At 45.3% G+C, this 20,147-nt stretch overlaps 1 protein-coding gene across 2 annotated transcripts in view; it reads right to left on the minus strand.

Moving 5' to 3' along the window:
* LOC110387903 (GON-4-like protein) overlaps nucleotides 3–20,147 on the minus strand; it is a 21,280-nt gene continuing 1,135 nt past the window's right edge. Inside the window, exons 2-31 of one of the 2 annotated variants that reach the window (XM_021376603.1) lie at nucleotides 19,038–19,199; nucleotides 18,130–18,326; nucleotides 17,910–17,984; nucleotides 17,558–17,608; nucleotides 17,177–17,227; nucleotides 16,902–16,997; nucleotides 16,562–16,666; nucleotides 15,531–15,701; nucleotides 14,613–14,805; nucleotides 14,318–14,419; nucleotides 13,734–13,774; nucleotides 13,342–13,445; nucleotides 12,487–12,685; nucleotides 11,713–11,799; nucleotides 10,999–11,170; nucleotides 10,336–10,480; nucleotides 10,012–10,162; nucleotides 9,649–9,765; nucleotides 7,824–9,563; nucleotides 7,090–7,333; nucleotides 6,462–6,643; nucleotides 5,747–5,944; nucleotides 5,232–5,375; nucleotides 4,612–4,755; nucleotides 4,195–4,314; nucleotides 3,931–4,044; nucleotides 3,190–3,397; nucleotides 1,644–2,406; nucleotides 1,063–1,165; nucleotides 3–720 (exon numbers count right to left, since the gene is read on the minus strand). In XM_021376603.1, the coding sequence (XP_021232278.1) occupies nucleotides 571–720; nucleotides 1,063–1,165; nucleotides 1,644–2,406; nucleotides 3,190–3,397; nucleotides 3,931–4,044; nucleotides 4,195–4,314; nucleotides 4,612–4,755; nucleotides 5,232–5,375; nucleotides 5,747–5,944; nucleotides 6,462–6,643; nucleotides 7,090–7,333; nucleotides 7,824–9,563; nucleotides 9,649–9,765; nucleotides 10,012–10,162; nucleotides 10,336–10,480; nucleotides 10,999–11,170; nucleotides 11,713–11,799; nucleotides 12,487–12,685; nucleotides 13,342–13,445; nucleotides 13,734–13,774; nucleotides 14,318–14,419; nucleotides 14,613–14,805; nucleotides 15,531–15,701; nucleotides 16,562–16,666; nucleotides 16,902–16,997; nucleotides 17,177–17,227; nucleotides 17,558–17,608; nucleotides 17,910–17,984; nucleotides 18,130–18,326; nucleotides 19,038–19,199 (6,329 nt within the window). In that variant the 3' untranslated portion in view covers nucleotides 3–570. Of the gene's footprint in view, nucleotides 721–1,062; nucleotides 1,166–1,643; nucleotides 2,407–3,189; nucleotides 3,398–3,930; nucleotides 4,045–4,194; nucleotides 4,315–4,611; nucleotides 4,756–5,231; nucleotides 5,376–5,746; nucleotides 5,945–6,461; nucleotides 6,644–7,089; nucleotides 7,334–7,823; nucleotides 9,564–9,648; nucleotides 9,766–10,011; nucleotides 10,163–10,335; nucleotides 10,481–10,998; nucleotides 11,171–11,712; nucleotides 11,800–12,486; nucleotides 12,686–13,341; nucleotides 13,446–13,733; nucleotides 13,775–14,317; nucleotides 14,420–14,612; nucleotides 14,806–15,530; nucleotides 15,702–16,561; nucleotides 16,667–16,901; nucleotides 16,998–17,176; nucleotides 17,228–17,557; nucleotides 17,609–17,909; nucleotides 17,985–18,129; nucleotides 18,327–19,037; nucleotides 19,200–20,147 lie in introns of those variants that run through there. The other variant, XM_021376604.1, reaches the window with a different exon arrangement.

Raw genomic sequence — 20,147 nt, forward strand, 5'->3', positions numbered from 1 at the left:
GATGGCCCAACGGCGACTTTCTTTTTATTTTAGACTATTAAAAGGCTGGCTCGAGTTGTGCAGCTACTTGCACTTGTGTTCTGCAGGAGGAAAGCTGCTCTTCCTGTTGTTTTTCTAGACTTTACACCCAACTCGGGTGCCTTAGAGTAAGACCACACAATAAATACAATCTGAATTCTGTTAACTTTCCCCATGTACAATCAACACGAGGGAAAAATTTACAAAAAAATCTTGTGTTCCACATGAAAACAGACATCTTATGGTACACTATTTACACGTCTTTTGCAAAGGTAGAATGGCCCAAATCTTCACCCCAGATAGAAACATCACTTCTGTCATCCCGCTTCTGAAGTGCCCCCCACTGATTCTAAAGGATGTTGTTCCTCTTTGTTCCCTTAGTTGGATACAGATGGAGAAGTGCTGCTTGTCAGCAACTGAAGAAAGTGAACCAAAAAAAAAAGGAAGGTGCCACCAAGTACCTGCAGAAGCATTTTTCCTCTGGCCACAGCACCTGCCTAGCAGCAAACAGTGCTCCTGCTGCAGTCGGCAGCAGATCCAACCAGACAAGCCTCAGTCATCAGGTTCCTCCTCAGAAAGCAGCAGGTCTTTGTCTGACAGCTGGTCGGCGTTGCTGGTGCTGGTTGCGTCCTCCTCATCCTCAGAGCTCCCATCGCAGGAGGTGTGGAACAGCTTCATCAGTTCTCTGAACCTGTGGGACACCTGGGGGAGAAGGGAAAAGCCAAGGTGAGCAGGGGCCTGAAAGGTGGGAGGAAAGAAGTTTCAAGTAGCAATTTCATATTATGGAAGTCAGGCTTCATTTGTATTTTTTTTTTTTTTTAAAGCATGAAAATATGATCAGGTTTTATCAGGTTTTCAATCGTAAAGGGAAATAAAAACAAGAGCACGGGGCTGCTCTGCTGAGGATTCTTTTTCTCCGATGCAACATCACATTGAAAATTAAGTTTGGGTGGCAAATACAACAGCAGCTGCACAACACCTCTCCTTGCTTCCCAGCCCCTTTCCCTGTCCAACAAATGCAGCCTTCCCACACCCGCCCCTTACCTCAGCAGCCGTCTTGTTGCCCAGTTTCTGCGAGATGGCCTGGAAGGTTTCCAGCTGGGCTCCTTTCTCCTGACACGTGGTGAGGATGACTCTGTCCGCTTCCCTGCAAAGCAGCAGGATGGTTAGCAGAGCAGCCAAAGCCAAGAGCTAACGCACTGCCGCCACCACAAACCTAACAGCTCCCTTCCCAAGTCCAGATCAAATGTTAAAACTTCATCACAGTGCAGCAGACCTGTTCCTTTACTACTGCTGCTACCACCAGTCAGAGGAAATCTCCCTGGGCAGAGCTGCTCTTAGCCTGTTTTTATCTTTTTGTAGGGAAAAAAGAAAGGTTCCCCCCCTGCCCCCGGCTTGGAGTATAGGAACAATTACACTGCCACAAGCAGGGGCAGTATTCCTGCCAGGAGCGAGGTGGCAGACTGTGGTTAGAGGAAACAAGGCGAGAATATTCAAAGGAGGAGGGGGCAGGAGACATTAGAAAACAGGAAAAGGGGATGAAAATAAAGAACTCTGGAAATACCGTGGACAAAGCCAAATACTGAGCACACTAAGGATGTAAGATGCAGTTCAAGCAGATGTACCTGGTCCAGAGAACAACCTTCTCCCCAGTAGAGCTGACTTTGCTGTTCTTGGCACACACTGTTGCTTCTGTGACTCGCTGCTGTTGCTGCTCCTCTTCCTTCTGCCCCAGGGAGGCAGTGCACACTCTGTACTCTAGCTCCTCAGAATGCCGATGCACCTGGAAGCAGTTGTTTGCATTTGACTTTAATCTGTTCTCAGGAAAACTTCCAGTGCAGCCCACATTATCTGCTTCCAAAGCACAATTACTGGGGGGCGGTGAGCAGCAGCTCTTACCCAGTGCTGGTTTTCTAGCTGTTGTTATCCAGCTCTGCTTTGCTTCAGGTTTTCCTTCCAGAGGCAAAGGTGGTCCCTCAAATTCTCTTGTGCTCAGTTTAGAAGAGTGACCAAACTTATCCAACGAATCCGAAGGGAGCCCTTCAGTCTGACACAAACTGCTTCCAGAAGAGCTGGGTCCCGCCGAGCCTTTCACCGCAGCAGAACGAGACGACAGGAGCAGATCTCTGCTCAGCCCGAGGGAAGCGCCCGCATCTCCTCCCTGTTGCTGCTTTAGTCCCTCGCTGCGGGGGCTGCCTTTGGTTTCCTGAGGTAGTTTTGGGGCAGCTTTCTGCAAGCGTGTCCATCCCGGCACAGCAATAAAAGAGGGACTGTCCTTGGCAGCACTCACAGCAGCGCTGACACCTCCTTGAACCCGGCTGTCAGGCAGCGCAGCTTGTTCTGGAGATGTGTGTCTGCTGCAGGCAGTTCTTCCTTCTGGGTGAGATCCTGGGAAGAAACCCAAACCACCTCAGATCAGTTCCTGTATGAAAAAGCTTCTGGAGTTAAAGAGACTTTTGGATTCTAGAGGATAATGCAATGAATGGGAGCAGGCTGGGAGCAGCTCTGTAATGCAGCTGCACTTGACTCATGTTGTACTTAAAGAATGCACTCCGCAGTCCATTTTCTTCACCACTGCAAGATGCTACAACCAGCAGCTGTGTGGGGAAAGGAGCACCTGGAAAACCTTAAGTGCACCGCCCAGAACAAAACTCTCAAGTGAAACAGGTGCTGAAGCTTTTGGTGCTCTGTTCACAAAACCACTATAAACCTGACATTAGTACGCATTAAATTTAAGCCACTACATTTAAGCTTCGCGTTGTCACCAAGAGATCCCTTTCAGTTTGTTTATCCAGCAACAGTCATGTTTCCCCTTCTCCATACTGGACTGAAGGAGAAAGGAGGAACACGATGGGGATTATTTAAAGGAGGATTAAGGAGACTGATCTTGAATTCTTGTGCTGAACTCAAAACAGGAAAAAAAGCAGCAGTATCATGGAGTGGTAATGCTGGGAATAGAGTTAAAATGTTGGCAACAAGCTTAAACGTGTCAATAACTAAAAAGGGGACAATATTTATCCAGTCAGGAAAGCTTTTCTTGAAGCGAATGCTTTGGATACATCACATTTAAAGCATCTCAATCAATCTCCATTAGGAAGTTCCACGCTTATTTTCATCTGTGGAAAAAGGTTTGGAGAAATGATAACAACTGCATACAGGACTTCCACACACCTGAAGGCACAGGGTCCCCTTTCCTCGGTACGGTTTTTGTTCTGCTCTGGACATCCTCTCCCTCATCTCTGTTCTCCAGGTTTTCTTCCACAGGTTCCTTTGACGTGCCAGAATCCTTTCCTTCAGGCTGAGGACTCGATTCTTGCTGGACAAGGCTGGCACTCAGCTCCTGAGAATCTTTATTTTTATAAAATTTGTTTTCACACACCTGCAAATCAGCACACGGGCACATTATTACGGATGTGTAGTATCCAACCAGACCTAACACCTCAGCCTTTGCTTCCAAAGCATTACTTGATCCTAACTATGGCTTCAGTTTGGCAGTATGTTTGCATTTAGGAAGCCAGATCTTTTTTAGTAGTTCTCTTCACATAGAGGCCACAGAAGCATCTTTCACAAACACACACAAAAAGCTTATTTTTAACTCAAAGAAACACCAAAACTGATGCAATTTAGGATAGCAAGGAAAGGCAACTGGAAGTGAGGAGATCACAGAATTGTAGGGGTTGGAAGGGACCTCTAGAGATCATCGAGTCCAACCCCCCAACAGAGACAGACAAGAGAAGGCCAGGAAGGGCAGACAAAACTCTGAAGAGGCAGACAGGACTGGTTGTCTTTATTTTCTTCCCCAACATATGATACTTCAGAGACAGGAGGCCCGTGTCTGTAAGGGTCATCCCAACAGTGGGGCTCTTGGCAGAACTATTCCCTCCACCCCCCACACCAAAAGCTTCACCTCACCTTACTGCTACAATGGCTGCAGCTCCTCCTTTTGCTTTTCTTCAGCTTGAGTTCACCGCTCCCTTCGTGGCAGGAACACGAGCATTCCTTCATCCCATCTCCCCACTCAACCTCCTGCAAACAGACAGACTGCAGCTGATAAACGTGCACTGTACACTGAGATGACAGACCTCCTCAGGCTGTCTCTACACAGACACGTTTATCCTCGCAGACATGCATCTGCCTAGAGCCCAAACACATGGACTAGTGATGCCCCAGGCCCACCTTGTCATTGTGCTGGCCTCCAATCTCTTTACGTTTCTTGTTTTTGGGGGCTGCGTGAATCTTGGGTGGTTCATCCTCTTCTTCTACATCTGGCAAAGACACCTCTTCAAAGCCATCAAACTAAAAGAAAACAACAAAAGAAGAACTGCTCTATCACCACAGCTCTCCAGAAGACCAACCAACACTGTCCCTGTGAATTTCTAAACATGGAGATCAGTTCCAGTGCACCACCAGCTCAATTACAATGGAAGAGACAAATGCTGTAAAAAGGTTTTAAAGGTTTGCTCTGATCCAACAGCTGTCCCACCCTGTTGCCTCCATGGCTCCGGAAATGCAGCCGTCATTGGAGTCTTTCAGGCTCAAACATTTCTATTATCTCTGCTTATCTCTCCTGGTTCTATGAAAACATTGCTGCACCTCGTATTCCTTCTCTTCTGTCCAGTTGATTTCCTCAAAATCCCCCATGCGGCTGGCTGAGGGCCGTAAGTGGTCAAAGAACACAGAGAACTCATCCTGCAAGTGGTCGTGTCCTTTCAGCAGTTGCCACATTTGGGTCTTCAGCTGAAAGAGAGAAATCCAGAGGAAATGAGCATTTCCTTCCACACTGTCACATTCCTCTCAGGAGGATTTCTCAGGGCAGGGGAACATCAAGGCTTATTACAACTCCAGCGTGGAAGTTTATTATGCATTGGTACCAGCTCATGAATATTCTGAGATCATTCCATATGCAGATATCAAATTAGCAAAGAAATATCCCTACACAATGCTAGAGACTCCACAGAAGGCACTAAGATACCATTTCACCTGCAAAGTAATGAAAGTAAGGTGGAGGTGTGAGCAAGGAGGCTCAGGCAGGCCAGCTGATTGTAAAGGCTGCTGGAGAGGGCAGCTTTAACTCTCGACCACATGCTATGAAAGGATATCATGCTCGGTGAATGCTTGCGGTCTCAAAGAGCAGAACATGGGAACTGAGAAGCAGGCTAACTAATAGCTCCTCGAGGCTTTGGAGAGAAGGGGATACCTGGATGCCTCCTTACCTCTGCAATCTCCTGGGGAAGGCAGTCCACGCAACTCTGCAGAACTTTGATGATCTTTTGATGGTGGGCAGGGTTTTCAGCAAAGCAGATCTCCAGCTGCCTGAGGAACTTCCTGCTCTTCTCAAATGCTTGCTGCTCTTCAAACTGACCGAAAGAAAAAAAGATTCACCCCTCATGAACAAAACTCAGAAGGAATTTAACAGGTGAAACCTCTGCCTCACTGCTGGGAGAAGTGGAAGTGGAAGGCTGACTTCTGACACAAGGAAACCATTCCACTTGCTCAATCTGCCCGTGTCTTTCTGTGGTCAGATTCTAGGACTCTAGGGGGAAAGGCTGATTCTCCACGGTCATACTCAGTGTAAGTCTTATAACAGACAATAGACTTTTTAATTCCAACTGATTAAACAGAAGGTAAGTGAACAATTTACCACCTGTTCTTCCTTGCCCTAGGGAAAATTCCTCATTCGTTCACTCCCATGAGCATTTACGCTGCCTGCTTCCCTCATTCTACCTACCAGCCCACACTCCAAAGCTTGTTCTGGCAAAAGAAACGCAGCAAAGTCTGTGAGCAACTGTGGCCAGTCATGCAACAGTTTCTGTAAAGTGAAATATAGATCCACAGCTGTCTGCTTGTCCATGCTAATCTCGAACTCGTAGATAACGCGGAGGAAGTCTTCATACTTTCCAGGAATGTGCTGCAGCGCTTCACGCACCTGCGAAGAACAACAAACCTTTACAGGACTGCATGACACCCAGGAAGGGAAAAGTTAACGTAGGAATCTCTGATCTCTTGCCACTCAGCATTTTTACATTGCTCCCAGTTTTGTTGGGCCAAGAAAATCTCTTTCTTAAAGCTAAAAGCAGACCGCTCACAAGGGAGAAGGGAACCAAACCCAAGAACGTGTAATTCTGAATTTAAAACAGGCCCAGTGTTGCAGGTTGACCCCAGACAACAGCTGAGCATCCCCACAGCCAATCTCTCCCCACTTCCCCTGAGCAGGACAGGGGAGAGAATAGGAAGAACACAAGAAAGAAAACTCATGGGCCAAGATAAAGAATTTAGTCAGTAAAGGAGCACCATGTGGGGAGCTACGAAGAACAGCAACTCCATCCAGGCCAGAACCAGTACCCTCAGTTAGAAACAGGAGTTATGTGGCTCAGAAGTGAACTGTGTTTGAGGATTTAAAGCGTGTGATGTTCCTCTTTGGGGTTCCCACTGCTCTGGCTTACCCTGGTCAGATAGGCTTGTGCAAACGCCAGGTCCTTCTGTTCCCTCAGGGGGTCTCTCTCCAGGATGTTTTCATCATACAAGAGGAGCAGCTTCGATGTGTCCTTGCTGGCACGTGCCCGGCCCCTCTTATTTCTGGCTCTGTGAGAGCTCCTGCTTTTCCCAGGGGCTTTCATGTTCTCTCCTGTGGAGAAACACAAAGCAAGTCGGACGTGCACTTTTCATACATCCTCTCGGCTGGCAGGCAGCTATTCCTCTACGCTAACACTGCAATACAGAAGCAGCTTTTTCAGAAGTGAGGTTTTCATAGTGATCAGTGAACTGTTTACAGTTCATTTTGCTCATGTCCTCTCAGCACACGAGCAAAATAATTCTCGTTAGCCAGCCTGGCTAACGATGTAGATTGGCTGTTCATAGCAGCCAACGAGAAAAATCTCTGGATACAGCAAGAAACCCATCTCTGATCTTAGCTGCCACACAGCTTTCCTTCACTGTTCCCCAACATGACCACGTAACATGAAACTCAACTCAGCAAAGATGTGACACAGAGTGTCCCCACTCTTCACTTTTAATACAGGCAGCAGTTATCTTTCCCCATGCCCCGATTCAAAAGAAACCAACATAACTTACCTGGTGGCATTCTGTGGGCTTCCACCTGCGGGGCCATGCTGGTCAGCGTGAAGGCTGATTTAGGTTCCTCTGACACATCTCCACATACTTCATCATCTTTCTGTGAGCTCTCTATTCCTTCCCCTTCCTCCTCCTCCTCTTCCTCCGGCTCAGAGTTCTCTTCCTGGGAATTCTCTTCTTCAGAATCTCCTTCTTGGCTCAATCGTCTCTCTGTCGCAAGCCAAGTAAGTTTTTCCATTGTCTCCTAAGAAAGGAACAACAAAACCCCACATCAATTTCTTTTTGTGTCTGTTTGTCATTCAGTAACCAGCTCACTCAACTCAACAAGAACCAGAACCACACATTTTTATGCAGTTCTGCACAAACTTCAGCATCACAATCTGAAATTACAAAGCCTCAAGTTTGGCAGGATTCCTTAATGATCTTATTTCTGGAACTTTGTCTTGGAAACTGATTTTCAACCAAAGCACTTCTGCCTAACGAACAGCCTCACGTGAGGAAGTCCTTACAACTCAGCAGAGTTTAAATCTGGGATTTTGCAAAGTATTCCTTTAGTTTAGATGTAAAATCTCCTCAGAAAAACGTGGTGCACAATTTCTCCAAAACCAGCACAAGTACTACAATAATACATGGTGAACATTCCATCCTTCTGAATGGGTGCAAACTGTGATTTTCCCTGACTTCACTAAGGTGTTTCGGAACACCAACATTTTTCAAGCTTAGTTTGTTCTTACCTGAAGTTCTGGCACCGAAAGGATGGATTCTTCCGAGGCTGACGACATTTCCTCATCCTCATCTTGTGTAAAATCATCAAAGTCGTCATCGTCTTCTTCCTCTTGTCCTTCCCTCTCTCCTCCAGCTTCAGGGCCAGCGGGCGTCCCAACAGACTGGCCATCCATACTGGACGAATCCTCTGGTCTTCCTAGTGGGCTGCTAAATTCTGCTTCGGCATCTGCTGTGGACGAATGATTCTTTGGAGACTCACTGCTTGCTTGTGCTCCACCAACAGCACCCGCCTCCCTCTGTGGTTCATCACGGGGAGAGGACTGCAAAGCCCGTCGTTCTTCCTCTCCCTTCTCTTCACACAAAGTATGCTCCTTTTTAATTTCTTTCAGCTCATTCGCACACGAGCACGCGGCCTCCATGTTCAGCTCCTGACCGAGACCCAGCATGAACTCGTCCTTGACCTCGGCACACAGCAGATTCCTTTTCTGTACTGGATTTACTTCCTTGACAGCGTCATTCACATCTTCAGCTTCAGTTTTCACTGTTTCATCCGGATCTTCTAAAGGAGGCAAAAGGTCCACGGACAATGGCTCTGAAGCAGCCTCTTCTCCTTCTACCACGGTCCAGCTACAGCAGTCGCTCTTGTTCACCTTTTCCTGACTGCTGTTGTTTGAAGCAGTGGGGATTGCGCCGCATTCCTTCTTGGGGGAAGCAGCTGAGCATGGAGCACACAGCTCCTGGGGTTCAGCCTTGGGCTCTGCCGTGGGACAGGAATTCTTGTTGTTTCCAGCAGGGCACGGAGGAAGCAGATTCAGCTGCTCTTCACTTTCACCGACAGACGATGCAGAAAGACCCACAGGGTTAGGAGAGACGATCAGCGAAGGAATGGAAGACGTCACCAGAGGCTGATTTAACGGGCACGGGAAAGTGGACGGATTCACCAGTAAGGTTGTAACTGGAATAGCTTGAGTGCCTCTACCCACAGCTGTATTTATGGACTGAATCATATTGCAACCATTGCCAATGTTAACTACTTTCACGGTGGTAGCAGGCACGGTAAGGATGACAGGAGATGGCTGAATCAGAGGTGAAGCCTTTATCAGTGGGGCAGGTTTTGTCCCTTTTTTCTTTTGGTATCCCTTACGAACACAAGGTTTGCGTATTTTCGTTCCAGCCAGAGCTGGTAACATCAATTTGGGCTGAAAAGTTACTGGGTTTGAGGACACTAGAGCTGGTGGCACGGCAGCTGAGAAGCCTTGCCTGGAGTCCGGATGCGAAGCAGAGAGCACGTTCTGAAATTCCAAGCCATCCCCACTGCCTACCACAGCGGGAACATTCAAAGGCTGCACTCCTGGAACTGTCTGCACAACTGTAGCTGGTTGGATTAACTGAGGAATCTGGACCATAACTTTGCCAGGAGGAGCTTCTGACTGGGATAACTTCACAGTTTTCTGAATGTTAACGGTGTTGGAACTGGGCTGCAGGCAAGGACTCGGTCGAATGAGGACGGGCTTCAGGGCTGAAGACCTCTGTCTTCTCCATGCTCTCCTAGAGAACCGATTGGCAAGAGGCTTCAAGGTCAGGACCAATCCCTTTGGCATGAGTAGAGGGTATTTCTCCCCACATTCTGCGTCTGAAGTTTCCTTTTCTGTGCCCAAAAAGTCTGATTCCTCATCAGTTGAGCCTGGCACCTCCCTGGCATCTTCTGCTAATTGCTTCAATTCCCCCTGAATGGAGGGCAAGCTTGCCTAGAAAAACAAGAGGTTTTCAGTCCAGTCCACAGGCTCTTCCTACCCTCAAACAGTACCGCAGAAGAAACAGCAGAAACTGTACCTTTAGCCAAAATGGCAGGCGATGTTCTTCTCTCTCCACAGGTGGCTTCCACTCATTGGGTTGGATTTCCTCACAGCACTTGAACAGAACGGGCAACTGCTTTGTCTTCTTATAGTGCTGTGCAGAGAAATGCAAGGCAACTGCGGTCAGAACACCTGACTGATAACTGGTGGGATGCAGGCTAAGAGCTGTGCTGCATAAAAGCATTCATCTGAATTTGCAGTAGTGGTTTTAATTATTTAAAAGGTACATAAACATAACAGTAATAATAAAAGCTGAACAAAGTCACATTTTCTCTTAGGAAACCCTCAGCACATACAAAAACTCAATCTGGAAAACACCAATCCATAATGCATCACTTACTCTGATGATATTATCCGGGGCTCGATTCATATTGAGATTCTTGATTCGCACTGTCAGCTGGTGGGCAGTTTTGGTTGGCAAGAGATACTTGCTGATCAAAGGCTTTGGAAACTCTGTTCCTTCAAAATGTTTCAAACCCAAAGCTAATAAACTGAAGGAGAGGAAAAAAAAGGAGAAAAAAAGTCTTTTAAACAGTACTCCAGAACGCTACTTGGATGTGCTGTTCCACAACAGACTGGTATCCTTACAGTTTGCATCCTAGAAATTCTCTATGTGAAGAAAGCTCATGCATGTGCGTGCTATTCAGTAATTGTAAGCACTTACTTGTCCTCTGCCTTGGTGAAGATAATCTTGTCCCGAGGAGGGTTTGCTTTCAAGGAACATATTGGCAGTAACTCTGGATACATAAAGACTCTCCTCGTTGCCAAAATCCATGCCACTTGCTTTGGCAAACACGGAAAATCACTAGCTGTGAACAAATAAGGACAGATGCATGCGTGGGCAAATACTGCTCCTCACTATTGACTTCTTGAAAACACTGTTTCTTTTATTCCTTTCTGTGGACCTTCCCACTTTCACTGAAAAGTGTTACTTCCCCCCTAGTTTTCAGAATTTGCAAGTTACCCAGCTTCTACTTTGAAAGGGAATTCCTTGTGTGTGTGAAGCAACATATTTGGAACAATTATTTCCAGTTTCACAGCTTTCCTGATGGAGCTCTGCAGCTCATAAAGATCATCTACAGCACAATGAATAGCAGGATCACGAAGCTGAACAGAAGACAACAGCTCCCATCATACGCTTCACTGGGTTGCAAGTTTACAAAGTGAAAAGGGAGTCAACAAAATTAAGACTTTGTCTAAGAATATAAAGAAGTTATAAAAGAAAACTCCATTTCCAACAGTGAACAGTCTGGACTTCACCCCATTTCACCAATGTATAACCCCCACTCTAAACACGCTCGCATCACCTCTCCCCTCACGTACGTACCGCTCTTCTTCGGAGCTTTGCGAGGGCTCCAGTCAACTTGCACTTGGGCATGGAAATCTTCAACGAGCTGCAACGCTCCCTTCAAGTTACAGGGCTGGAACATGGTTTGAAACTTAGGGTAGAATGACTGACGAAGGAGCGTGGAGCTTCGAGCAAAGTTCCCCAGCTCGCTCTGCAAAGCCAAACAGATCAAGAAAAGATTTTAAGAAGCCTCCACAGTCATTGTTAAGAACATATATGTCAATGCAATAACGCAACCAGTAAAAGCTGGTGAAGTGGCAGGCATAGAAAATACATCATCACAGATATCTTCTGTCCTGTTCTTGAGCTCTACAGACCTTGGAATAATCTCAGCTGCTCTTTAATACTTATCTTTGTCAGCTCATATGAAACCCCCAACTTCCTAGGATCTTTCAAGGTCACTAGAAGTTCACTAATTACAGAAGTTGTATTTGTTGAGCTTTGTTTTCTGCGTTTCCAAGGAGACAGCACAAAACTACCACGACCAGCCAACCCAAAGCACTGCTCTCAGCACAATGGGAATTACTTCTTCAAGCACCGAGCATGCTAATCGGCTAACAACATCACTCCTTTACTGAGAGGTAATCTCTCTCACTTTAATGGGATCAATTAAGCAAATTGAGCTCTCTAAACATCTCCAGTGACCATCAATCATTAACATTTGTGTAGCTTTGTTTTTAGACGTATCCTTACCAAAAACATCCTTGTGGTACTGGCCTCTGAACTTAGAGCAGGGTTGGAACTTGCAAGAAGATGGATTTGAGTCAGAAGCTGAACATGCTTGTAGAATAAAATCAGACAAATGGGGATTGTCAGTGTACCAGTAATCCAAGAAACCAGAAAGCATAATATAAAGGAACGAGAAATATCTCCTGAGAACCACAAACAAATAATAATAGAAAAACTAAAACAGGCAGACCTCAAAAAAAAAAAAAAGTCTTTTAAACAATACAAAAATTGAGGAGAAAACTTGAATACCAACTGGCAATACAAGAAGTTACTTCTGATATTCTGTTTTCCATTCTGCACATTTGGAACATGTCACCTGATTGTGTCTTAGGGCAGATTCTCAGCTTTTGAGCAAAATCTCAGGCAGGGGTCAGGAAAAAAGAAGCCCAGCTATATCGAGATGAACGCTCTTAGGAAGTCAAAGCAGTATGTGAAAACAGGATTGGCAGATTGAATACAATCAGAATTCAAAAACAGCAAAGACAGCTGTTTCACACAAGAATGACAGATGCCAAGAAATAAGCTCTACTTCCCACTTTCAGTTCAAATTGACCTTTAATCAGGTCAGCAATGTGTAAATAGCACCCATTAAAGATCCAACAAATGCAGCTTTTTCAATTCATTTCTAAAATGAAATGCACCAAACCATTTGCTGTACCATTGGCTTCCCTCCTCCCCTTCTCCACCCAAGGCACACGGTGAATATTCATTAAGTCAAACCTGATCATATTTTATTACCTGTTGCATTTGCTGCTGCAGCCTTTTCCTTTGCGCACAGTCCAGAACAAGGCTCTGGAGAGGCTTCTCATTCTGAGGCTTTGATTTCTCTATCTCTTGTGGTGGCTTGATAGATGATTTCTTCATTCTCAACTGCTCAAGTTGTTCCTTCACCGTCCGGTGTTGTTCATTCAGTAAATTGGCCAGAGGCTCCTCAAACCTGTTTGAGACCAGGCAGACCAAACTATAAGCATACGACCTAACGACCACCTGTATTCAATTGGAACGTTTTGCTCTGTAGCTGGTTTAAGAATTGCTGTGCTCTCCTCTGGTACTGCTCATCCAGAGAAGAGTATTGAGAAACTCCAGCCTTCGTTTTAGCTCCTTTCCCAAACAGATACAGCTTGATCTTGAGCTGATCTGCCCCATAAACAAGGAGACATCACCCTTACTGCAGTTCACCTTTAGTCAGTTTCTGTAATTTCTTAAACAAACTGGTATTACCTAGAAATAAACACTTTGGAGCCTTTTTTCTCTGAGGTACTGTGAGCGTAACTCATACCAAAAATCATCAGAAGTTTATTTGCAAGCTTTAGTCTTTTCAGATCTAAGCCTCAGCTATTTTATGCATTCTTTTCCTTAAGAAGTGCTACTATTACATTCAAGTTACCTACTTAAAAGAGAAAATGACACACTTGGTCAAACCAGTTCAATATCATAGAAAAAAAAATGGATTATACCCCTCAAAGTAATGGTCTTTGCCAAAAAGGCATCATCTCCTGGCAGATGGCACAGTACAGCTGCAGGTGATCACAGGCTTTTTGCCACAGCAATTATTAATATTTTAGTTCTATGACAACAATCAGATGGTCTCACCTGAGTGCCTGGGGCGTATTAAAATTTGGCCGCGACTCTGTAACGTTATCTTCATCTTCTGGACCTTCATCTTCCATGTTTGAGAAACCCATCTCATCCTGAAACTGACAACAAACGTGCAGTAACAGTCAGGAAAAGAAAGCTCAAGAATGACATTTACCCCAGGGTCTGTAGTTAACAAAGCCCACAATGTTCCTCTGAGCATACACATTCATCTCTGCAGAGATTTATGGAGCTATGCAAGCTCCTTCCCAGGGTTAAAAAAAATATATACTTTTGTGACAGATTTTCACACATATTCAGCACAAAACATCTTACAGAGGCCCCTCTTACGACTGTAGAGTTTTCATGCCAGATTTGGGAAAGCTCTGTTCTTCAGTGCTACCACTTACTGTCTCAAACAGCTCCTCCATCAGTTCATTCACCTCCTTTTCTGCAAGCAAAATTAAAAAGAAGTTTGAAGATTCCTCCTGCAAGACACTTAGCAATCCTGTCATAACGTCAAGCCATTTAACGAATCTCTCCCGCAAAGCACAACCACCTTCCTCTGTGAAACAAAGAGGCCGAGAAGGAAGGGCCTCTGATACACACAGAATGGCCAAGGTTGGAAGTGACCTCTGGAAGCCATCTGCTCCAACCCCTGCCTCAAGCAGCATCACCTAGAGCTGTTTTCCCAAGACAACATCCAGGTGGCTTCTAACTATCTCGGAGGACAGAGCCTCCAAAGCCTCCCTGGTTAACCAGTGCCTGAGCTCAGTCACCAATAAGCTGTATCTGACAGCACAGCAGCTCTAGCTAGCTGCTTTCATGCATTCAGAGAAAGCCAGTTCTGCACAGAAAAGCTGGTCAAATCAGTATGATGTTCTTTTTTTTTATTATTTATTAGCCTACACTGCAAAGCCTTTGCAACAGAACACTTTCCAGAACGAATTACTAATCTTAATGAGAAAGGTGGTGGGATTCCCAAAGGACTTACTGGTAATTCTCACAGCACGATCATTTCTGAAGTCTTCCGTGTCTGGCTCATCCAGATCTTCCAAGAAGTTGTACTCAGGGTCATCATCATCATCTAATTCATCTAATAGGAAGTATGTTTTGAAATGTCATTACTCTGCCCCAAGACCAAATCAGCGTGTACAACACGTGTGTTACTAAACTAGACAATGGCTGCAGCCAAGATTATGAACAACAGGAAGAAAAAGCAGTCGAGAAAAGGAAGAAAAAAACCCAGGCTCCATCAGTTCCAACAAGCAACAACGTGCTGTACGTACCTTCATTCTCCACATCATCATTCATGAGCCCTCCAAGCCACCTTTTCCATTCTTCATCATCTGCAGTGTTGGGATCATACATGTCAGGCGTGATATCTGGGGCTCGGAGCTCAGCCTCCAGCTGACCAAGGGGAACGTCCTTCAGGGGTCTCTTCGATCGGGTTCTGAAGGCAATGAGGCTGTCTTCCAGAGGCTGAAGCATTAGGGAAAGCATGAAGGAATTACAGTTTCTCTAACACGAGGATTTTCATCAGAGTAAGAAGAATCCAATATAAAAAACAGCAGATCCTTGCCACAAAGAATAATTTACTTTAGTGGCCCAAGAAAGCCAAACTTTCATGACTCTTGCTCTCCAGCTGTTAGTCTTTATAAATACAATGTTGTTCAATTATCTCATGATAAACTCACCTGCTCCACAGGACGCTCCTCCACGCATGTTTTACTCTGCTCTCCCTTTCCACTACCTGTAATTAACCTGAAGCTGCTGCACAGCACTGTTTCTTCATCACTCCTCACCCTCGCACAGTAACAGCAGTATTTTTCTCAATATTAACATGAAATAACACTTCTCTTCACAACCAAGCTTCCCTGTGTGTCATAGCATCCTCACCTGCCACAGAATTACATTTAACAGCAAAAGCAATGAAAATGGGAAGCCTACGTGCATGAACAGCAAGGGCTGTTATGATATAAGAAATTAGAAGTGTGTGTCACTAATAGCACTTTGCTAACAGCTACCACCACTTTCACGCAGCGCTTCTGTCCTACACACCAAACATACTCATCTCATTTAAATTTACACAACGGAAGCAGAATGCAGTAAAAATAGCAGAGAAAACCAGAAAGCCTCTTCTTTTTTAGTAAATCTCCATTCAAAAGGAAAAAAAAATACTCCCATAGCATCCCAAAATATAGTACCTGGTAGGAGTCCATGCATACTGGGCTGGAAGCCAATTCCTCATCCACTGCATGCAGCTTCTCCATGAACGTGCTGTCTTTGCTTTGCTTTGGTTTAGGAGGAGGTGGAGGTCCCATGGGAACTACTTCAGCACTAATATGTCTAACAACAGGCGTAGGAACCTTCTCCACCTAATTAAAAAGGCCTCAGTGTTAAAAGGATTTATTTAGAACAGTTTTCCAAGGACAAAATAAGTTGTCGGGTTTTTTCCTTCCCCGTTTGACCACGGTTTGGCACAACAGAAACACGAGATATGCTTCAGAGAAGGAAATGGACGCACTGTATTACACTCACTTTGATTTTCAGAAGCACAAATTTACTGCTCAAACAACCTTCAGGAAAGGAGATGTTTAATGGTCAAATGCTGGAAGATCTTGGCATTACTACAGCTGATAACTCTGAGCGCTAGCATTTGTGGCAGACATCCAACCCTCCCCCAAACAATTCCGCAGCATATAGAGCATGGAAAGAGCAGTACAACATCGTTCTTTCCTTGGTTCTAGCATCAGTTCTCACAGTTTGTTTCTGATGCAGGTCTGGTGATAGCCAGTTCCTTTCAGTTCCTACCACGTTGTATGTATCCCTCCCACTGATTTCACAGTGCGTGCAGTCACCACAGATACCTTCATGCTTTTATGAATCGCTGTCCTCCCTGAGCCAAGCACAGAAAGCATTACTCCCTGCACTCCTCCCAGAAATAATCAGAGGAATAATGATTATCTGAAGAAGAGCAGACTGTTTCCATTGCCAGGACCCTTTTTAAGCACTTGTGTCTATTTTAGATGAAGCTTTTTCTGCAAACATTGCATTTATCTGCTTAAGTAGGAACCACTGCAGTGGGACCCCAAATCCACACAGCACCTGTAACGCCACCACAGCTTAAAGGCAACAGTATCTAATTTTGCTTTCTCATTAATAATTTAGGCATAATAACTGAAGGCTCTTTCTAAAAAAAGAAAAAAAAAAAGCAACAACTCTCTTGCAAGCTGACCTCGCAGAGCGCTCCTCCCTCCTCATCGGACGATCGCCGCGTCCTGGATCGCTTTGCTCCCCGAGGAGAAGAAGCAGTGCTCTCCACATCACTTTCCAGTAAGCTCTATTGTGCAAGAGATAGAGAATGCAATCAAACAATCGTGCCACAATCAAACCTCATTTCAACTAACATTCCCAAAGATTTTTTTTTTTTTTTTACCCAAGGGAATAATACAGAATTCAAGATTACTAGAAGCTCTTGGTAATTTACAAGCGTTCACTTGGTAAAGCAGTGTTCTGCAGCCTCAAAGATGCAGGCAATGCCACGCTGAACGGATCGTTCTCCAAGTTACATTCACCTCTTCTGCAGTCTCATCTTCATCCTCATCATCAGGCTGGTATTCTTCGTCAGACGAATCATCCTCCTCAAGAGGAATGTCCACAAACTGAGGCGGCTGCAACAGAACAGAAGAAATGTGACAGCTGTTTACAGGCAAGATAAAGCACTGCATCTAACCAGGTGCTCTATCAGGACAAGTCTTTCTAACAATATCCTAGTGGCCAGCCAAAAGATTCCCTGCTAAGCAGAGCGCCTCTAGCACAGCCTCCAACTTCCCAGCAGTAGTTCACTTACCTTTACCTCATTTGCCTTCTTAATTGGAGAAATATTCCACGTTGGAATCACCTAAAGAAAATAAAAACACACCTTACTCAACCAGTTAAATGAAGCGAGTAACTGAGCTTGAGTCTTGTTCTCCAGTGCAGCCAGGTAACAACAGACTTTGAACAGATGTTTTCTAGACCACCCATGGGATCTCTATCAGCAATAACTTTAGTATAACAGACACTGATTCTACTTTGCTCATCTAAAATGAATTGTTTTTACACAGTTCTATCAAAAACACACACAGAACTTCTATGTCGACAAATACAAAAAGCACATTTGACACTTCCTTTAGAAGTGCCACCACTCAAAGGCATCAGGTGTACTAATGACAGCAGGTGATGAACTTACCACTCCTTTCTCCACAACTTCCTTCAGTTTGGAACGAGTCATTTTGGGCTCCTACATTTAAAACAGAAAACCACAATCTGTTCAGCTCTTTTCTTTAACTGCAAACTTTTCCTCAGCAACTATTAACGAGAATACTTTTCTCCTTTGAATTCAGTACTTTTCAGATACGACCTGAGTGAAGTAAAAATAACTCGATAATTTTGTTTCATAATTCACGCTCATAGACGTGACTTGCTTCATCCAGGTGCCAGATTTGGCAGTGAAATGGAAATGATGACACTACCTACCCTCCCCCTACCACAAATCAGGAGGGTAAACCAAAAGAAAAGACCTGAAAAAGCTTTTTACTTACAAACAAAGGTATATCTTCTGTTTCACTGATTGCTGCTTTCATCATGGCAACCACATGCTCATTTGTGATCACTTCCTACAGGAACACACACACAAAAAAAAAGGTCTCCTTCACATTCTATTTGTTGAAAAGGTGCAGACTTATCATTGAAATAAGCCAGCTGGAACCATGATGAAGAAATAATGAATGCACAATATGTTTTGTAACTCTAGGCACTCACATGCAGGATGTTTCGCACGTTGACCACTGTCAGGTTGTGCTGCTTAGCGCCATCTTCTAAGGTGCGATCGAGGGTATCATCAAGTTTGATATCACAAGACAGAGATCCCTCTTCTTCTTGACTTTTCCCTTCCCTTTTCCGTTTGTTGGCCTTCCTCCTCCTCTTCCTCCTCTCAATATCTTCTCCATCTTGCTCCTCTGAAAATTAACAACGAAAATTACGTTCTAGGGACTTGGATACTTGAAACAGCATGACTTACAAAAGAGACAAAACACTCTAATTCTGTAGATACTCAAGCGGCAGCAGCTTGCCAGCAGCTGATAATGAAATCTTCCAAATGGAAATGGCCATAAGAACTCCAACAAAGGATTCCAGTTCTGCAGAAGCTCACGGAGTCACGCTAGTCAAGCAAATAAAGGCTATGCATTTGACATCTCTACTAGCCTGATTTTATGTGTCTCAGCAGCCCTTTTATGCTTTTCCAGAAGGAGCTGTTTCAAGCACACAGTCAAGATTAAAACAATCAAAACCTCCAGGCACAAGACAGCAAGAGCGGGTTACAATTTCTGGGGCTTCAAATGTTTCCCAAATGGTGTTGTTTTGCTGACTGGGGAAGGGAAAGCAATCAACTTGCTCTGAAGGAAAAACGTGCTTTTAGTAACTGAAAAACACAGAGATCAGCTCCAGCAGGTTTCATTCGAGTACCCATGGTTTATTTAGCCACTGAATTACAGAGCACGGGATGAAAGATTCAAAAAACATTGCACTTGAACAGCCCCCAGCATGACACACACGCCCCCAAGGTTCCAGGTCTACCATATGAAGTCTGTTCCTTGCACAAAGCTTACCCAAAGGAACAAAGAGCCCCAAACACTCCTTTTCCCCATCAGTCTGCTGGGGCCACTCACCAGGTCTGGTGTTCTTCAACGGCTTCATTGCAGCGGGACTTCTAACAGCTAGCTGCAAAGAGCTTCTCGATGGAGATTCCTGCACTGCAGATGGGTTGTCGCTCAGACACAGATCTCTCTGCAAATTTGCTTCCACCTCTGCGTGCAGCTTAGGAGTTTTCCCTGTGAACAGTGTTCACCATGTTACAGTCAGATACAGAGACAGGTGAGCAAGGTTAAGAGGCTGCTGCATTAGAAAAGTTCATCACAACCCATTCCAGTCCATTGAATCAACTGCATGAGTCACGCTCCGCCACCCAGTCAGCGTAAATGACCCGAGCGCTTCGGCAGCGGTCCCATGAGTTTTCCTGCCAGAAGCACACCCAAGCGAAGTGAGCCTCACCTCCAGCCATCTGTCTTGCCCCCTGCCTTAAGTTTCGCATTGCTTTGCTCAAAACCAGCCCTGTCAAACGTTCCAGTGGCAAAAAGGCAGAGATTTGTTTAAAGCACAGTTGCATTCCCCATTGAACAAACAGCTGCAACAACAGACAGTAACAGCGAGGGGCAGGCGCTCCTTCACCAGCCAGCACAGCAGGCTGGCAGCCAGAACAGCACAGCTGACTGCAACCTCAGCACGCGGTTCCACAGCCACCTTTGGGCTCATTTAAGGTTATTCTGCCGCTGGAAGGGTCAATTCCATTCCCCTCCCGTTGTCGTCCTGCACAGCTCTGGGAGTTACACAGGACAGCAGCTGTGAGCTGACCGCTGCGTCAACCCCAGTATGAAATCAGCTCTCGGTCAAACCAACGAGCTACACAGAGCAGCAGAACCAGGGACAACGCTTTGCACAAGGCAACGAGGGAGCACCGTCAGGTTTTGCAGCAGATGAGCTTACAACGAGCAGCTGGAGCTTCCTGAACACCTCAAGGCAGAATGGGAAACACATGTGTGTGATAAACCCCCCACGGCACAGCTTTGTGCTGGCACTGCTGTCAGGTCAGGAGCAGACCCGAGCACAGAAGAGAAACCAACAGCTCCAACTCCTTTTTTTTTTTTTTTTTGCCCTAGATCCTCAGCCTCACTGAGCCCAGAGGCAGAGATGTATGGCAGCGCTAGAAAAAAAAAAAAAAA

The sequence above is a fragment of the Numida meleagris genome, chromosome 24 (genome assembly GCF_002078875.1).
Source record: "Numida meleagris isolate 19003 breed g44 Domestic line chromosome 24, NumMel1.0, whole genome shotgun sequence".
In the NCBI taxonomy this organism is placed as follows: domain Eukaryota; kingdom Metazoa; phylum Chordata; class Aves; order Galliformes; family Numididae; genus Numida; species Numida meleagris.